This window comes from Rousettus aegyptiacus, unplaced genomic scaffold (assembly GCF_014176215.1).
Source record: "Rousettus aegyptiacus isolate mRouAeg1 unplaced genomic scaffold, mRouAeg1.p scaffold_m13_p_5, whole genome shotgun sequence".
In the NCBI taxonomy this organism is placed as follows: Eukaryota; Metazoa; Chordata; class Mammalia; order Chiroptera; family Pteropodidae; genus Rousettus; species Rousettus aegyptiacus.
The window spans coordinates 9,244,646-9,259,192 of record NW_023416308.1 but is presented as its reverse complement, the minus strand read 5'-3'; the positions used below and the strand labels follow the sequence as shown (position 1 = coordinate 9,259,192).

Sequence of the window (14,547 nt, the reverse complement as noted above, 5' to 3'; positions counted from 1 at the left end):
GAAATAAGATGACCAGACTAAAAGCTCACCAGTTTCTGAACTTCGAATTCTGCAGCTATCTGCCAATACCCCTCCTCGTTGGGGTGCAACATTACGACATCGAAAGCAGAAGCTGTGGCAACGGTCGCGTCGTCCTGGCTGAGGGCTAGCGCCTGTATTCTTGCATCGTGCTCAAAGCGATGAATAGGGTCCTTTCCAGTCCTTAGATCCCAAATATTAAGAAATCCTATGTAGAAAAAAATTTTTTTTATTCACTTAAAATGCACAATTATAAAATAACAATTGTTCAATATAAAGAAAAGATGAATGATAAAATGTTAAAAAATATATTTGTACCACATATAACAAAGGCCCAATTTCTATAATATATAAAAGGCTTCTAAGATTCAAGAAAAAAAAAAAAGCCACTGAAAAATGAGCAAAGAACATGGGCATGCTGTGTACAGAAAAAGAAATACAACGGACATAAATATAAGAAAACAATGTAAAACTTCACTCACAATTAGAAAAATACAAATAAAAACTAATACAATAACAATCGAATTGATCAAGATAAATTTATAAAACATTTGTTGAGAATATGGGGAAGTAAGCTTTTTCTTAAATTGCTGGTAGGAATGTAAACAAATTCACCCATTTTGGAGGCAATTTGATAATATTTACCAAATTACAAATGTTCTTAATTATGTCAAAAGATTGGAAGTTATCTATAGTCCATCAATATAGAGCTACTTAATGCCACCTAGTTTGGAATTTAAATAAAATGAGCCATTAAAAGAGGAAACAGCCTTATAAATAAGCTATGTGATATGATCAAAATATGTTGTGAAATGAAAAAGGTAAAGGACAATACAATGGTATAGTATGCTACACTACTTTTATACTTAAAAAAATTTACATGCACGTGCACACACGTGCACGTGTGCACATAAGCAGAATAACCTAGAAGGCTACACAAGAAACTGTTAACAGTGATGAGCCTCTAAAGAAAGAAACTACAGGACAGAAACACGAGTAGGAGGGAAATTTACTACATATCTCCTTGTATATTCTGAAATGTTTTCCAAAAATTACCTTTACTAAAAAGATAAATTGAAAAAAAATGTTTTATGAGAGCGATCTAAGAAGAATGGGAGTACATATGCAGATTGCTGATTAGTTTTAACATATGGAGGTAAGTCATTCTACTTGTCTAACTCATTTATGCAACTAATAATCGTGGAGCACCTGTTCTAGGCCAGGCGCTGCTTGCTGTTCTACATGCTAGCCACACCTGAAAGCAGCCATTAACCTACCTGCTAAGTGGTTTTTATAAGTACTGTACATCCTTCCCTTCCACCACCCTCTTCGAGCTCCAGTTGGTCGTGGTGCTCTATTATGTGTTGTTGTAAAACATGAGCTTGACTATCCCACACTTGTTAAAAACTCCGATTTTACTATACGGCCTTCTCCTCAGCACCTTGAATGCTGCCACCCATGTGAATTCCCTTCATACACACTGGACATGTCTCTACCTTGCTCGAATTGTCTACAGCAGTAACCTCCAGATATGGTCCCAGAACCAGGAGCATCAGCATCACCTGGGGGCTTGTTAGAAATGCAAATTCTCAGTCAATTTGAGCAAATGCTTAGGTTTGCGAACCCGTGGTCCACAGTAATTACGATTTTCTACTTCCCCGTATTTGGAATGCCATTTATTCTTTTTTTCTCACCAAGTAATTTCTTTTTACCATTCCTATCCACTAAGCTACTTCTTTACCTCAAAGATTTGCCTAAGAAAATAATTACTTTCTGCACATGCTGGATAATGTTCAGATCCAATTTCAAGAGACTTTAATTTTCAAAATTCACTGAGAAATAATTTGTGGAGATAACAGTCAGTGGCTGTTTCTCTGAGTTCGAATCCACCTCCAGCGCTTGCTAGCTGAAGGCCTTGGGCAAGCTACTTACAGTGAGCCAGTTTCCACAACTGTAAAACTGAAGATAACATGACCTACCATACAGGACCACTGGGCAAATTGAAGGAGATAAAACATAAAATGCTGGAGACAGACCTCTGATACATTTTTATGTATTCTATAGTTCCCGTTGTGTTCTAATGCATATTTAAGCTATTAATAGCACTAATTTCCTCCCAATTGCTCATCCATATATCCAGTCCTAGTTCTATGACTTCCTATTACCTAAAACAGATAAAGCTTTTCATTTTTCTTCTCTTTGCAATCTATCTTCCCATCCTTTTTCTTGCTTTGTACTTTGTCTTTAAACAATAAATGCTTTGAACTTAGGATCTTACTATAAAGTATCCTTCAGCACTAAATAAATATAGTCAGAAGAAAATAATACATTTGGGCTGCTTCGCAAGACTCTTGAACTGTCAGTAGGCTAAGTTGGTGATTAAAAACAAAAGCAGAGCTTTCTTCAAGTTAAATGTTGCTTCAGACTTAAAACACAGGGTACTCAATATCTCAAGTACATAATATCAAAAATTATGATACACTTGGGGGATAAACATATCTCAGAAGAAAACGTTCCATAACACACTCGTCAGCAAATATTTTGGCAAATTCTTTCCATTCTGACTTGGAAGAAACAGACATGCTGCAGAAAATGCCAACGGCTTGACACAGTAACATAGGGGACAGGTACATCCCAAGATGGGCCTCTTCCCAATACTTCTGCACTGCATTTGTTTGGCGACATCACAATCAACAGTAATGAGAAATAAAAACTGCGATTTGCATAGAGCTTTCCAACACTCAGACACTCTCATCTGCCACCTCCCCGTGAGTGCTCACTTCCATCTTGGGAAGAAGATACAACCTTTTCCTCGTTTCGCAAAAGAGAAGAGACAGAAACTCCAAGTGGTTAAACTGTCCAGGGCTACTTGGTACGTGATGAGGCTGGGCTGGAATCTAGCTAGAAAAGTGCAGGCTGAGCAGCTGCATTTACAAGAGCATAAAATAACTATGAGATCGATGAGTAACTGACGTAAACTCACCCTGCGTTCTGCCAAGTGTGGAAGTTATTCAACCACAGCTCACTCTAAGCACACATGGAGTTTATCTATAAACACATTTTTCATTATTAATCAAGTATTGGTTTTGTTGGCATCGTTTTCCCAACAGAATTGTACGCGATAAAATACCCTTCACCACGCGGTGGAATTTCACACAGCTACCCTAAGAAGGGTCTTCTTGGAAAATACATTCCGGGGTTCCAACAACTTAATGGTCGCGCCCTCCTCGTCTGAATGCCTGCGTGTCGTCACCTTTGTCAGCTTCCCCTGCTTCAAATGTTAAGTGCATGACCTGGTCAGACCCTCACTCCCCAACGGTGCCACTGCCATCTGCAAAGTCCTCCGAGATAACTTTAAAGTGCATAAACACGTAGGATTGTTACGTCCTCTTGATGAATTAATTGACCCTTTATTATCATGGAATGTCTTCGTCCCCGCTTATGTTCTTTGCTCTGAAATCTACGTTGCCTGATAGTAACATAGCCATTCTAGCTTTCTTTTGCTTAGTGTTAACATGGTATATATTTTCCATCTTTTCACTTTGCCATGTGTCTTTATATTCAATGTGGGTTTCTTGTAGACGGGATGTAGCTGATCTTGCTTTTAATCGAAGCGTTTAGACTGTTATCTTTAATGTGATCATTGGGAAGAATGGGTTTAATCTGCCATTTTTCCATTTGTTTTCTATTTGTACCATTTGTCATTTGCTCCTGCTTCCCCTTTTTTCCATCTTCTTTAGGATTGAGTACTTGGATTAATTGTATGTGCTTATTCCATTTTAATTCCTTTGTTGGCTTATCAGCCAAAACTCTTTGTTGTGTTATTTTAGCGGTTGCTTTAGGATTTTAACATACATATGTAACTTACCAATCTACTCACAAGCGATATCATACCACCTCTCCTACAATGGAAAAACATCGGAGCAGGATAGTTCCATTTCCTCCCTCCCAGGCTTTGTGCTATTGTTGTCATACTTTTTATTTTTACATGTTATAAACTCAACATACATTGTTATTATTTTTGCATGAGCAGGCAATTATCTTTTAAAGAGACTTAAATAAGGGGAAAAAAAAGCCATTTATATTTACCCATGTAATTACCACTTCTAGTGCTCTTGCAATATCACTTTTAACATTATAAAATTCTGCAGCTCTTGTAAGATTTGCAATTTCAGTTTGCAACTATATTATTGGATACCTGACCCCCCAAAAAAACATGAGGAATAGACACAGCACCTAACAGGAAGGAATGTTTGAGTGAAAGCTAATTTTATAAAAGGCAAATTTATTAGTTAACATCGTTATATCAAGGCTACTTTCACACTATCAAAATTACAGGGACTCAGAACAGTCAATTCTTGAATTATAAGAATGTTTTATATTAGAGCAGATTATCATCCACGTTAACCAATGTTTCGCCAAAAAGAAATCAGGTGCAGCAAAACATTCAACAAGTATTCACTGAGCCCCTGCTCTGGGCCAGCCACTGTTCTGGGCGCCACAGTGAACAAGACAAAATAAGGCAAAAAAGTCTTGGACTTCAGGGAGCACCCAAGCACATCACACCACTCGGACATCACCCAAGCACCTCACGCGAGGGCGTGTAAAACAGACACGATCTCTTATAAAATTCACACTGACGAGAAACCTAAACATTTTAATAACACATAACAGATATACACAAAGCACAATAAGACAATAGATAAGTTAACTTTTTTGTCACATTGTCACAATGTTTTAAGATTCCAAAAAGGAGCAGCTAATTTCCCAACGCTTCAAGCTGATCCAGGTCCACGTCCACTGCATGACGTTAAGGAAGAAGTAGTCAGTGCCTACCAGGGTCAAATAAATTCACTTTTCAAGTAAGTGATGATTTTAAAACTCTGACATAAATTCATTTGAAAGGCCAAGCTTTAAACTGCAGACACAGCAATGCAGACTTACAGAGCGGCGGGACTGGGCCTTTTCTCCGCTACATACCGTAAGGTAGTGAATTCAGAGTAGGAAACGTGGCTGACATCGATAAAGGCTTGCTGAATGCCCGTCTTATGTTTTAGCAAGGGAACATTCAGTTTTTAAGAAAGAAAAATCCACTGAAACTGCCTTAAATACAAAAGGAAAGTGAAAAGGAACGGGGCTATTTCCTGGAACCCAAGGGCAGGAAGTACAGCTCGAGATTATAAGGGATCAGAACCAGGAACTAGGAAAACATCAGAACCAAGGCAGTTAGCTGTCGATGCCTCTTGTGCGCACCACTCATCCTGTCTCTGCTTCTCTCTGCACGAATGAGCTTTCTCTCTCCCACCACCGCTAAGTCTTCTATTCCCAGCACACAACGGAGGCTCAGGTGGCTCATCCCAGTCCATGAATCAGCCTCCCCCATCCTTGTGCAACACGCTGAAGCCAACAGATTGATTCAAGTGCCATGAACATGCCCACCTCTAGAGGGGCTGGGGAGCGATGTGAGAGCAAGGAGACACCCTGAAAGGTGACATCTATCCTGCCTGCTATCACAAAGTAAAACAAGAGAAAACTTCACAGCAAATGCAACGAGAGGTTCTATGTATTTCCTTGCTAGAGGCCCAAGAGGCAGGGCATTGCCATCATTCCCCAAAGCGGCCATCTCTAAAGCCCAGGGCTTATGGCCCACACTTGCCCCACACCAGGAAAACTGAAAGGAGAGCAGGTGTCTTTCTTTCTCCCCGACAAACCCTCAATAACCGGATAAAAGATGCTTAATTCTAAGCTAGTGCTGGGATCGCAACAACGCTGTTTCATTCGTGAGAAACACAAAAAGGATGCAGACAAAAGACAAGGGTCTCTTGAAAAATCAGGAAGAACATAATGAGTGAGGGCCATCGGCCCAACAAAGCGGACAGGACCAGGGCTTGACAGTCCCACCTGCTCTCTGGGCTCAGGACCCTCCACCCTGACAAGGAGCAGCAGGGCTGAAGGAACTCCGAGTTCACCCTAGACTAGGAACAGTCATTAACGATGACATGACTAACGACGGCCAGTCTTTTGCGGAAGCATAAAGCCTGCTCGGCAGCTGTGGATGGGCACCCATGCCAGTTTGCAGCACGCCCCTCCCACTTCCCAAAGGAGGCCAGGCAGAGTGTGGTAATGAAACTGCGCATAGTGGAAATGGGATCTAAATGAGTTTAAACTGATTTATGTTAGCTTTTGTAAAGATTACTCGATATCAGGAAAGTGCTACCACTGTGAAATAATGTCAACAATCCTTAAGACCTCCACCTAATGGTACTTGCACAGAATATTTATATTCCTCGTCGTGGGAACAAGGACCATAATGGATACCATTTTTGTTTTATTAGGGATGCATATTTAAATTAATCTGCTATTTGCCTAAACAATTAGCTGCTTCTGTTTGTGTGCACAAAGCCAAAATCGCAATTAGGCTTCCATCAAAAAGATAAGTCCCAACTAAAACTGTCCCAGTGGAGTCATAAGAGCTCAGGGCAGAACTTTCCAAAATTACTTTTTAGCATAATGGTAATTATGTTAATTGCTTGAAAGGTAAATAACTGCTGAACTGGTTTTGGGAAAAAAAAAACAACCACAATTGGTATTGCCCCTCCTCTTTGATCTTTTTCAAGCACCATAAAATTTAAAACAGGTTTACAGTTTAGGAAATCATAGACTGGTCACTTCTTGAACTTGAACTACAGAACTTGCCTTGTGGCCATTAGTGCTTTCTTGATTAGAACTTATTTTAGCCATGAGCTCTTCTTCTCTCAAGCTTGCACAATAAACACCTGAGGCTTGGTCTCAGCTTTATAACAGTTAAGTAGACAAGATCAATTAACTGCAGTTCAGAGACACTAAATGAAGTTGACTATTTATAAAGACAGCTGGCAATCTCGATTTCCACCATGTAAATAAACACGTGTCTATTGGAAATTATCTGCAACAAGAGAAACGGCATTTTAACAAGAATTTTAAAGACACTGATAGCACTCACTCAACATGTACCTCTTCAGAGTGCATCCAACATCACTTTGAAATGTACATCAGAGACGTGAAAGGGGCATAAAGCTGACAGGACAAGAAGTTCTGTTCTCGTGGAAGAGGCAGCCAGTGGGCGAGTACTATCACTGCAAACGAAGGTCCCAAAAAAGAACAGGACTGAATGAAATTTATTCTTCACTTGGCTGCTGTGTCTACTGTGCACGTCATCCTCCACATTCTAGCTGAACACAGCTCTAAAGCTGAACTCTGTTGCTTATGGCAAAAACAAAGACACAAACAAACAAACAAACAAAAAAACCAATGTAAAGTATGAGGCATTCTGGGAACTGTATTTTTAACTGACAAGTAAGGGAATCGAAAATGACCGGTTAGGGCATAAGCAAAGCAGTGACCAGACATGAGATACAAAGCAGAAACTGAGTCAAGGAGAAGAAAAGCTGAATATGTTTAATAGTCTCAAATTCAAAACAGCAGAACATCTTTTTAAAGAATTAAAAATGAAGATATTGTAAATTGAAAAGACTAAGACGATGTGACTAAATATTAGACGAATTTATAGTTAGCAAAGTCAAAGGAAAAACAGATTGATGAGGAATTTGGACCAGCTTTTCTATAAGAAGTGCCGCGAAGGCAGATAATGTGAGACACGGGTGCATGCAGCCACTGACTCCACAATATAACTGAGTGACATAAACATAATACGGAATATATTTGGAAGAGTATATCAGACACTGTAGTTGAAGCCTCTAGAGAAGAGACCAGGTGACTGGGGGAATCAGGGGACCAGGTGATTGTTGGTAGAGAAAGAACACTTACTTTATACTATGTATCTTTTGGTACTATTTGTTTTTCTATATGTAATACTGTATCAAACGACATAACTTATATACACATCCTTATATACAGTAATATAATTAATGATGGGATATTTTTATTTATTAATCCCAATCATAATCTGCATGATTTTGTAATTTTTAACTCTGATGTACAAAATTAAATTAAAGACTCAAATTCTACTTCTGACCCACCAGCGGGTTAAAGTGAACTAAACTCTAAAGGAGTCCGTGACATCGCCCTCACTCCCCCGGGATCAGACCAGTCTCGGACAGCAGGGGGCCTAGGCCAAGGCTGGCATTCGGTCTTAGCCTCCTTGTTCGTTCTCATTCTCTCATTCTCACCCCCTTTCTCTCAAAACTGTTTATTGCTAAAAGAAAAACGTCTTATCTTCAAAAGCAGTTGCACTCATAAGCTGAGTGCTATAACTATAATATTTAGAATCGTAATTTTACAATGATACTACCGGTAACTGCTGAAGCTGAGTGATGGGTATACAGGGGTTCATCACACTATTCTGTATCATAATCAAAGGATTTTTAAGAATAATAATTTGAAACGGTATCAGTAACAAAAGTAAAAACTATTAACTTGTAAAAGTAAAAAATATTAACTTGTGTTTTACAAATGTTTTCAGTAGTACCCGGGAAACTGGAAACTGAGTGACTTCCTGAAACAGATTTACAATGCAAATTCCAGTAATGACATTTTGCAGCTTTTAGAAACTCTTTTCCAAATCCTCAAAAAATCTTGAAACCTATACTATCAATTAATTTCCTTTCGAAGACAGTATTAAATGCTCAAACAAAAAGAAAAAAAAAAATCCTGACGTGAAGATTCAGATTATGGCAAAACAGCATTCAGCTTTCAGTCACCTGGTTTCAAGTGAGAAAGAGAACATGGAAGACGCAGATACTCTACCCTCTCCCTTGGGCATTCATAATCAAAGGCGAATCTCCCCAGCGCCTCTGGTCAGGAGCTGAGGGCTCTCCCCTCTCCTTCCCTGTCAGGAGGATCATGACAGCCCAATACAGACGTCTCCCTTGAACTTCAGGCCCACGGATCCACCTGCCTTAAGACTGGTGATCTTCAGACTAAAATAAAGTTGAAAAACTAGGTCTCCTTTTCACATTTGATATATAAAACTGACAACTGTTCATCTAAGTTTTCAGTTGTGGCCAAAAAAAAAAAAAAAATGTAGCTTCCAGCCTCTTTCTAAATATTGACATTTTAAAATAAAATGGCTACATCATTCTTTAAAAAGTATTTTTTGGACAGTAAATACCGTAAATGAGCTACTCACCATCATGTATTTTTTAAATGGGGGTGGGAGGAGGGGAGAGATAGTCCAAAGATGAACAGCAAAAGACAGAAACAAAAAGTGTGTAACTAATTGTGTAACCATCACCACAAGAACATAGGTTCTACTCTTGGGGCCCATTTCAGTCAGATGACAGAAAATGACCAGGCACATTCTTTTCTGAGCAACCACTTAGCATGTAAAAAAAAGCATGGCATTAACTTGCTAAAAAAAGAATCTAATCTTGTTTAATAATCTAATTCTTTTGTCTTATTCTGAAACATTTCAGATTTACAAAACAGTTGCAAAAATTAAACTAGAGTTACAGGATACCCTTTACCCAGCTTCTCCAAATGTTACCATATTATATAACCATAGTAACATGTTCAAAGCCAGGAGATTAATGTTGATACAGTATGTTAATCTACTGACTATTCAAATTTTGCCAATTGCCTCACCAACATCCTCTATCTGGTCCAAGATCCAACCCGGAAATCCACATTAAATTTAACGTGATTTCTCCTTCACTTACTCCAGTCTGGGACAACTCTGTCTTCTCTGTCATTCGTGACCATGACACTTGAAGGCCACTGCACATTTATTTTGTAGAAGGTCTCTCAGTTGTTTGGTGTTTACTCACGTTTAAAATCGGGTTGTGGGTTTTTGGCAAAAATAGCCCAGAAGTGTCTTTTCAGTGTATGACACCAGGAGGGACATGATGTCAGTGTCTCATTACTGGTAACGGTAACTTCCATCACTTGGTTAAGGTGGTATTGTCAGGTCCCCCACATGAAGTTACTGTCTTCCTCTTGCGCAGAGATCACTTGAGACTATGCAAATATCTTGTTTCCCATACTAATTTTACTTTCCACAGATGAATCTTGCTTGCAACAATTATTATTGTAGTACTTGCCAAATGTTTTCTATTTTCATCATCCTTTCTCCATACAGTAATTGAAATACTACTGTAAAAAAGAGCTGTCCCTGCTCTCATTTATTTAACTATTTATTTACATCAATATGGACTCTTCGATATTTACTTTATTCCATAGGTTTAATCCATTACTATCATATTTTATTGCTCAAACTGTCCCTAATTTGGCTGTTAGGAGCTCTAGTTTGGTTCCATTGTCCTATAAATAGAAACTGCCCTTCCTGTATCTTTTAAAAAGCTATCCTTACTTTCTGGCCTCACAAGATGGCCACATCCGCACTGTAGCCCTGGTTCCTTTTATTGAAGAATAATATTTAGAAACCAAAATCTAGACACTAGCTGTGTTCAATATTACTAGGGCAGCAAAATATATTCTTGTAACTCTTAAAAATTTGAATGAGCAAGTCCAGTTCTTCACTTCACAGGTCCTAAGTCAAGCCCTTAAAAATATGCGGAAAAGCCTTCCACGGCCTTGGAATAGAGGCTGGAGAGAGCTGATTACCCAGGAATTCCTTTTCGTAACACTGCACCCTGGTTTTTAAGTCCTGTGTGGGAGGAGAGTTAAAAGCAAGGAAAGGGAAACAAGTCAAGAGTACGGCAGTCTCCCTTATTCATGGAGGATACGTTCTTAGACCTCCAGTGGATGCCTGAAACCGAGGACAGTACCAAACCCCATTTATACAGGTAAGCTTTGAACAACGTGAGTTTGAACTACATGGGTCCATTTACATGTGGATTAAAAAAACAAACAAACAAAACATTAGTTCTGTAATCCATTTTCAGTTAACGTGTACCCGACATGAAGTAAAAGTAGGTTCATGGGCAGGAGGCGAAGGCATATAGACACCTCCTTGCTTCATCACTATATGCTGAAAACATGATCACTTCACTGAATTACCTTGGCACCTATGTAAAAAATCAGTGTTTTTTTTTTTTTTCTGAACTTCATTCTGTTCCAGTGAATCTATACGTCTCTCTTTATGCCAGTGCCCTGTTTTGATTACCATCATTTTACAGTTACTCTGAAATCAGGCAGGCTAAGTCTTCCGAATTTATACTATGTTTTAAAAACTGTCCTTGGCTATTCTTGGCTCTATGCTTTTTTTTTTTTTTTTTTTAATTTTAGAATCAGCTTGCAGGGGTTTTGACTGGCACTGGCTTGAATCTCTAGATCAACTGAGGGGGGAGAGCTGATATCTTAACAGCACTTGGTCTTCCATGAACACAACTCTTCATTTACTTGGACCTTCCTTAATTTGTCTCAGCCACATTTCACAGTTTTTAGCATATAGCTCTTAAACGTTTTGCTGAATTAATCCCCAGTGATCTTTTATTTTTGATGCACTATCAATTTTCTATTGTTGCTAACTTGAAGAGACAGTTGATTTTTGCATATTGACCTCATACTGATTAGTTCTAGTAATGTTTTTATTGATCGTTTAGGATTTTATTCATAGACAATTTATCCATTGACAATTATACTTCTTCCTTTCCTATCTGTATGCTTTGTCTTTTTCTTGCCTTATTGTACCTAGTAGCCAGTACAATGTTGAATAATAGTAGCATAGGGCCAAGAATAGCCAAGGACAGTTTCCAACTAACTCTAAGGGGAATGAATTGTCTTTTACTATTAAGTACAAAGTTAGCTGTAGATTTTTCATAGATGCTCTTAAGCAGATGGAGAAAGTTCTCTTTTATGACAACTAGCTAAGAGTTTTTATCAGGAATACAAATTGGTTTTTGTCACATATTTTTCTGTTACATTGACATGATCATATGGTTTTTCTTTAGTCTATTAATATGAATTATGTTGATTGACTTTCAAATGTTAAACTAACCTAGAATTCCTAGGATGAATGCTGGCTGGTTATGATGTATTACCCTTTTAACGTATTGTAGGATTCATTTTTATAATATTTTGTTGAAGATTTCTGCATCGAGATTCATGAGGAATATGAACCTGTATCTTCCTTGTTTTCCTGTACTAGTTATTCTTTTTCTTCTTCATCTGGTCTTAGTATCAGGGTAATGCTGGCCTCACAAGTTGAGACGAGAAGTGTTCATCCTAATTTATTCTATGGAAATATGTAGAACTGGTATTATTTCTTCCTTAAATGTTTGGGAGAATTCACCAGTAAAGCCTTTGGGCTTGCAGCTTTCCTTATGTGAAGCTTCTAAACTACGAATTCAATTCCTTTAATGAAAACAGAGCTACTTAGGTTTTATAGTGCTTCATAAGTGACTTTTGGTAGCTTGTGTCTTTCAAAAAAAAAATCAATTTATCCATTTCGTCTAACTGGTGGAATTTACTGGCATAAATTTGTTTAAATATTTCCTTAAAGTCCTTCTACCATTTGTACTATCTGTAATGATGTCACTTCTTACATTCCTGATGTTGACAATTTCTTTTCTTGTTTTCCTGATTACTCTGGGGCTAAGGTTTGTCAATTTGATTGATCTTTTTAAAGGAACTAGTTTTATGTTTCGCTGATTTTCCTGTATATTTTTTCTCTCTTCTAGTTCACTGATTTCTGCTCTTATCTTTAGTACTTTATTTCTTACACTTATTTTGTTTCATTTTCTCTATTTCTAGTTTAAGGTAAATAGTTATATTATTGATTTGAGACTTCATTCCTAACAGAAGAACTTAATGCTATAAATTTCCCTTTAAGTATTGCTTTAGCTACATCCCATACATTTTGATATACCGCTTTTCATTTTCATTCAGATCAAAATATCCCCTAACTCTGTTATTTAGAAATGTTTAATTTCCAAGTATTTGGACATCTTTCTCTGCTCCAGCCCTACAGTCAGCCACTTCTGCAAGGAGCCCTGGTTGCTTTTAGCAGAGAGCGACATTGTCAAGACTGAGCACTGGGTGTGCTCATTCCTCCTGGGCTGTTGCTGTCTCTACACCTTCTCAGCAAACAAAGCTAGGACATATATGAACATATACGTACAAGCACTCACATCTCTACTTACTTCTCTATCCAAATGAAAATCATGAACTCTACACTGATGCCTCCTATTCCACTCCAGCCCCAAGGGTTCGTTCTGACTACCCCCTTTCCATACCTACACCTCCCTTCTCTAGGAGTAAGAAAGCTGGCTCCCATCACCTTCAAGCTCCCTATATGTTGTCAACTGCCCAAACCTGGCAGGCCACTGCTCCACTCGGGCCCCCTGCCCCGCCTGTCCCTGGCCTCACTGGGCTGCCTTCTTACTCCGCAGACCCGCCTAACGGCTTGTTGACTGAAAAAGAAGGCAGGTTTTGCTTTTAAAACAAGAACACGGTCCACAAATATATTTATCCCTGCTTTAGCAGAGTCCTAGAGTTTAGGATGGAATAAACGTTATAACTAAAATTGCAAGTATTGAAAAGGAAATTAAATTCTAACTTAAAATTCAATTTATTTTCTTCCCCCCAAAATCCAAATTCATCTTTCGTTTTCATTAGGTACATTTAAGCACTTGAACAATTTATTATTTCTCAAGCCTCAACCATTTCTCCAAAGCTACCCTGTGCTATCTACTGCTCCTTTACATTTTTAAGTTCAATTGTAACGAGACAGGGCAGCTACTTTGAATTTATGCATCATACTGTGTCTTATTAAAAAGTCAGTTTTCAGTAAAACCACCCAATAAGCCAAAGGATTAACACCAAATCTTGTATTATAAATTCAATGTGCCACTTCTTTTCTGCATGAGAAAAATTATTTCAAATTATTTTCACTAGTAACTAGTTATCCCAGAAACTGATCACCTGCTAGTCTGCGCCTACAGCATGTGAACTTCCCTCTCCAGTGTTTCTTAAATTTGAGAGCTTGCAGACAGACCTCTAAGAATTCATCTGTGTACCCCTCAGTGTGACAAACAAAGCATTACAAGGCATGTAGGTGATCACTTGCTGCCAACAGCCTGTGACTACAAAATGCAAATTCGAATATTGAGGCCCCACAGCATGGCTCAGTTACAAAGTCAGAAGATACAGATTCTTTTAATTTTTTTTTTAGATTACCACAAAAAACCACTGATATAAAATTTTTTTCTTAAATATCTCACAACTCCCATTTAAGACTGGACCTGTGGACCTCCATTTGAGGAATACCACCCTATTAGTTAAATGCATATTCGGTCCAAAGCATCCATAAGCAAATGTGAAACAAATACAATTTCACACTCCTCTCGCTGAAAACAGAAAAACCTTTTTTAAAAAGCATTTTTATTCAGCAATTTCCTCCAACACAGAAACACAGTCTCCATGAGTTGTCTATGAAACAAGATCCAACACCTCAGACCACACCAGGTGACAGTGAACTTTAGGTTCAATGCCCTAAGAAATACTTGCTCAACACAAAAAGAACTACCTCAGTTCAGAACTCTGCATTTCTGTTTAATTCCGTGCTCTGAAATATCTTTAAAATATGTGCATTTCTACTAGTAAGAAATTGTTTAAATTTATTAATGTATC

At 38.2% G+C, this 14,547-nt stretch overlaps 1 protein-coding gene across 2 annotated transcripts in view; it reads right to left on the bottom strand.

The window, feature by feature from the left end:
• Positions 1–14,547, bottom strand: part of FBXW8 (F-box and WD repeat domain containing 8) — a 100,867-nt gene that overhangs the window by 39,129 nt on the left and 47,191 nt on the right. For both annotated transcript variants that reach the window (XM_016149488.2, XM_016149492.2), the window contains exon 6: positions 30–226. In XM_016149488.2, the coding sequence (XP_016004974.1) occupies positions 30–226 (197 nt within the window). The remainder of the gene's footprint in view (positions 1–29; positions 227–14,547) is intronic.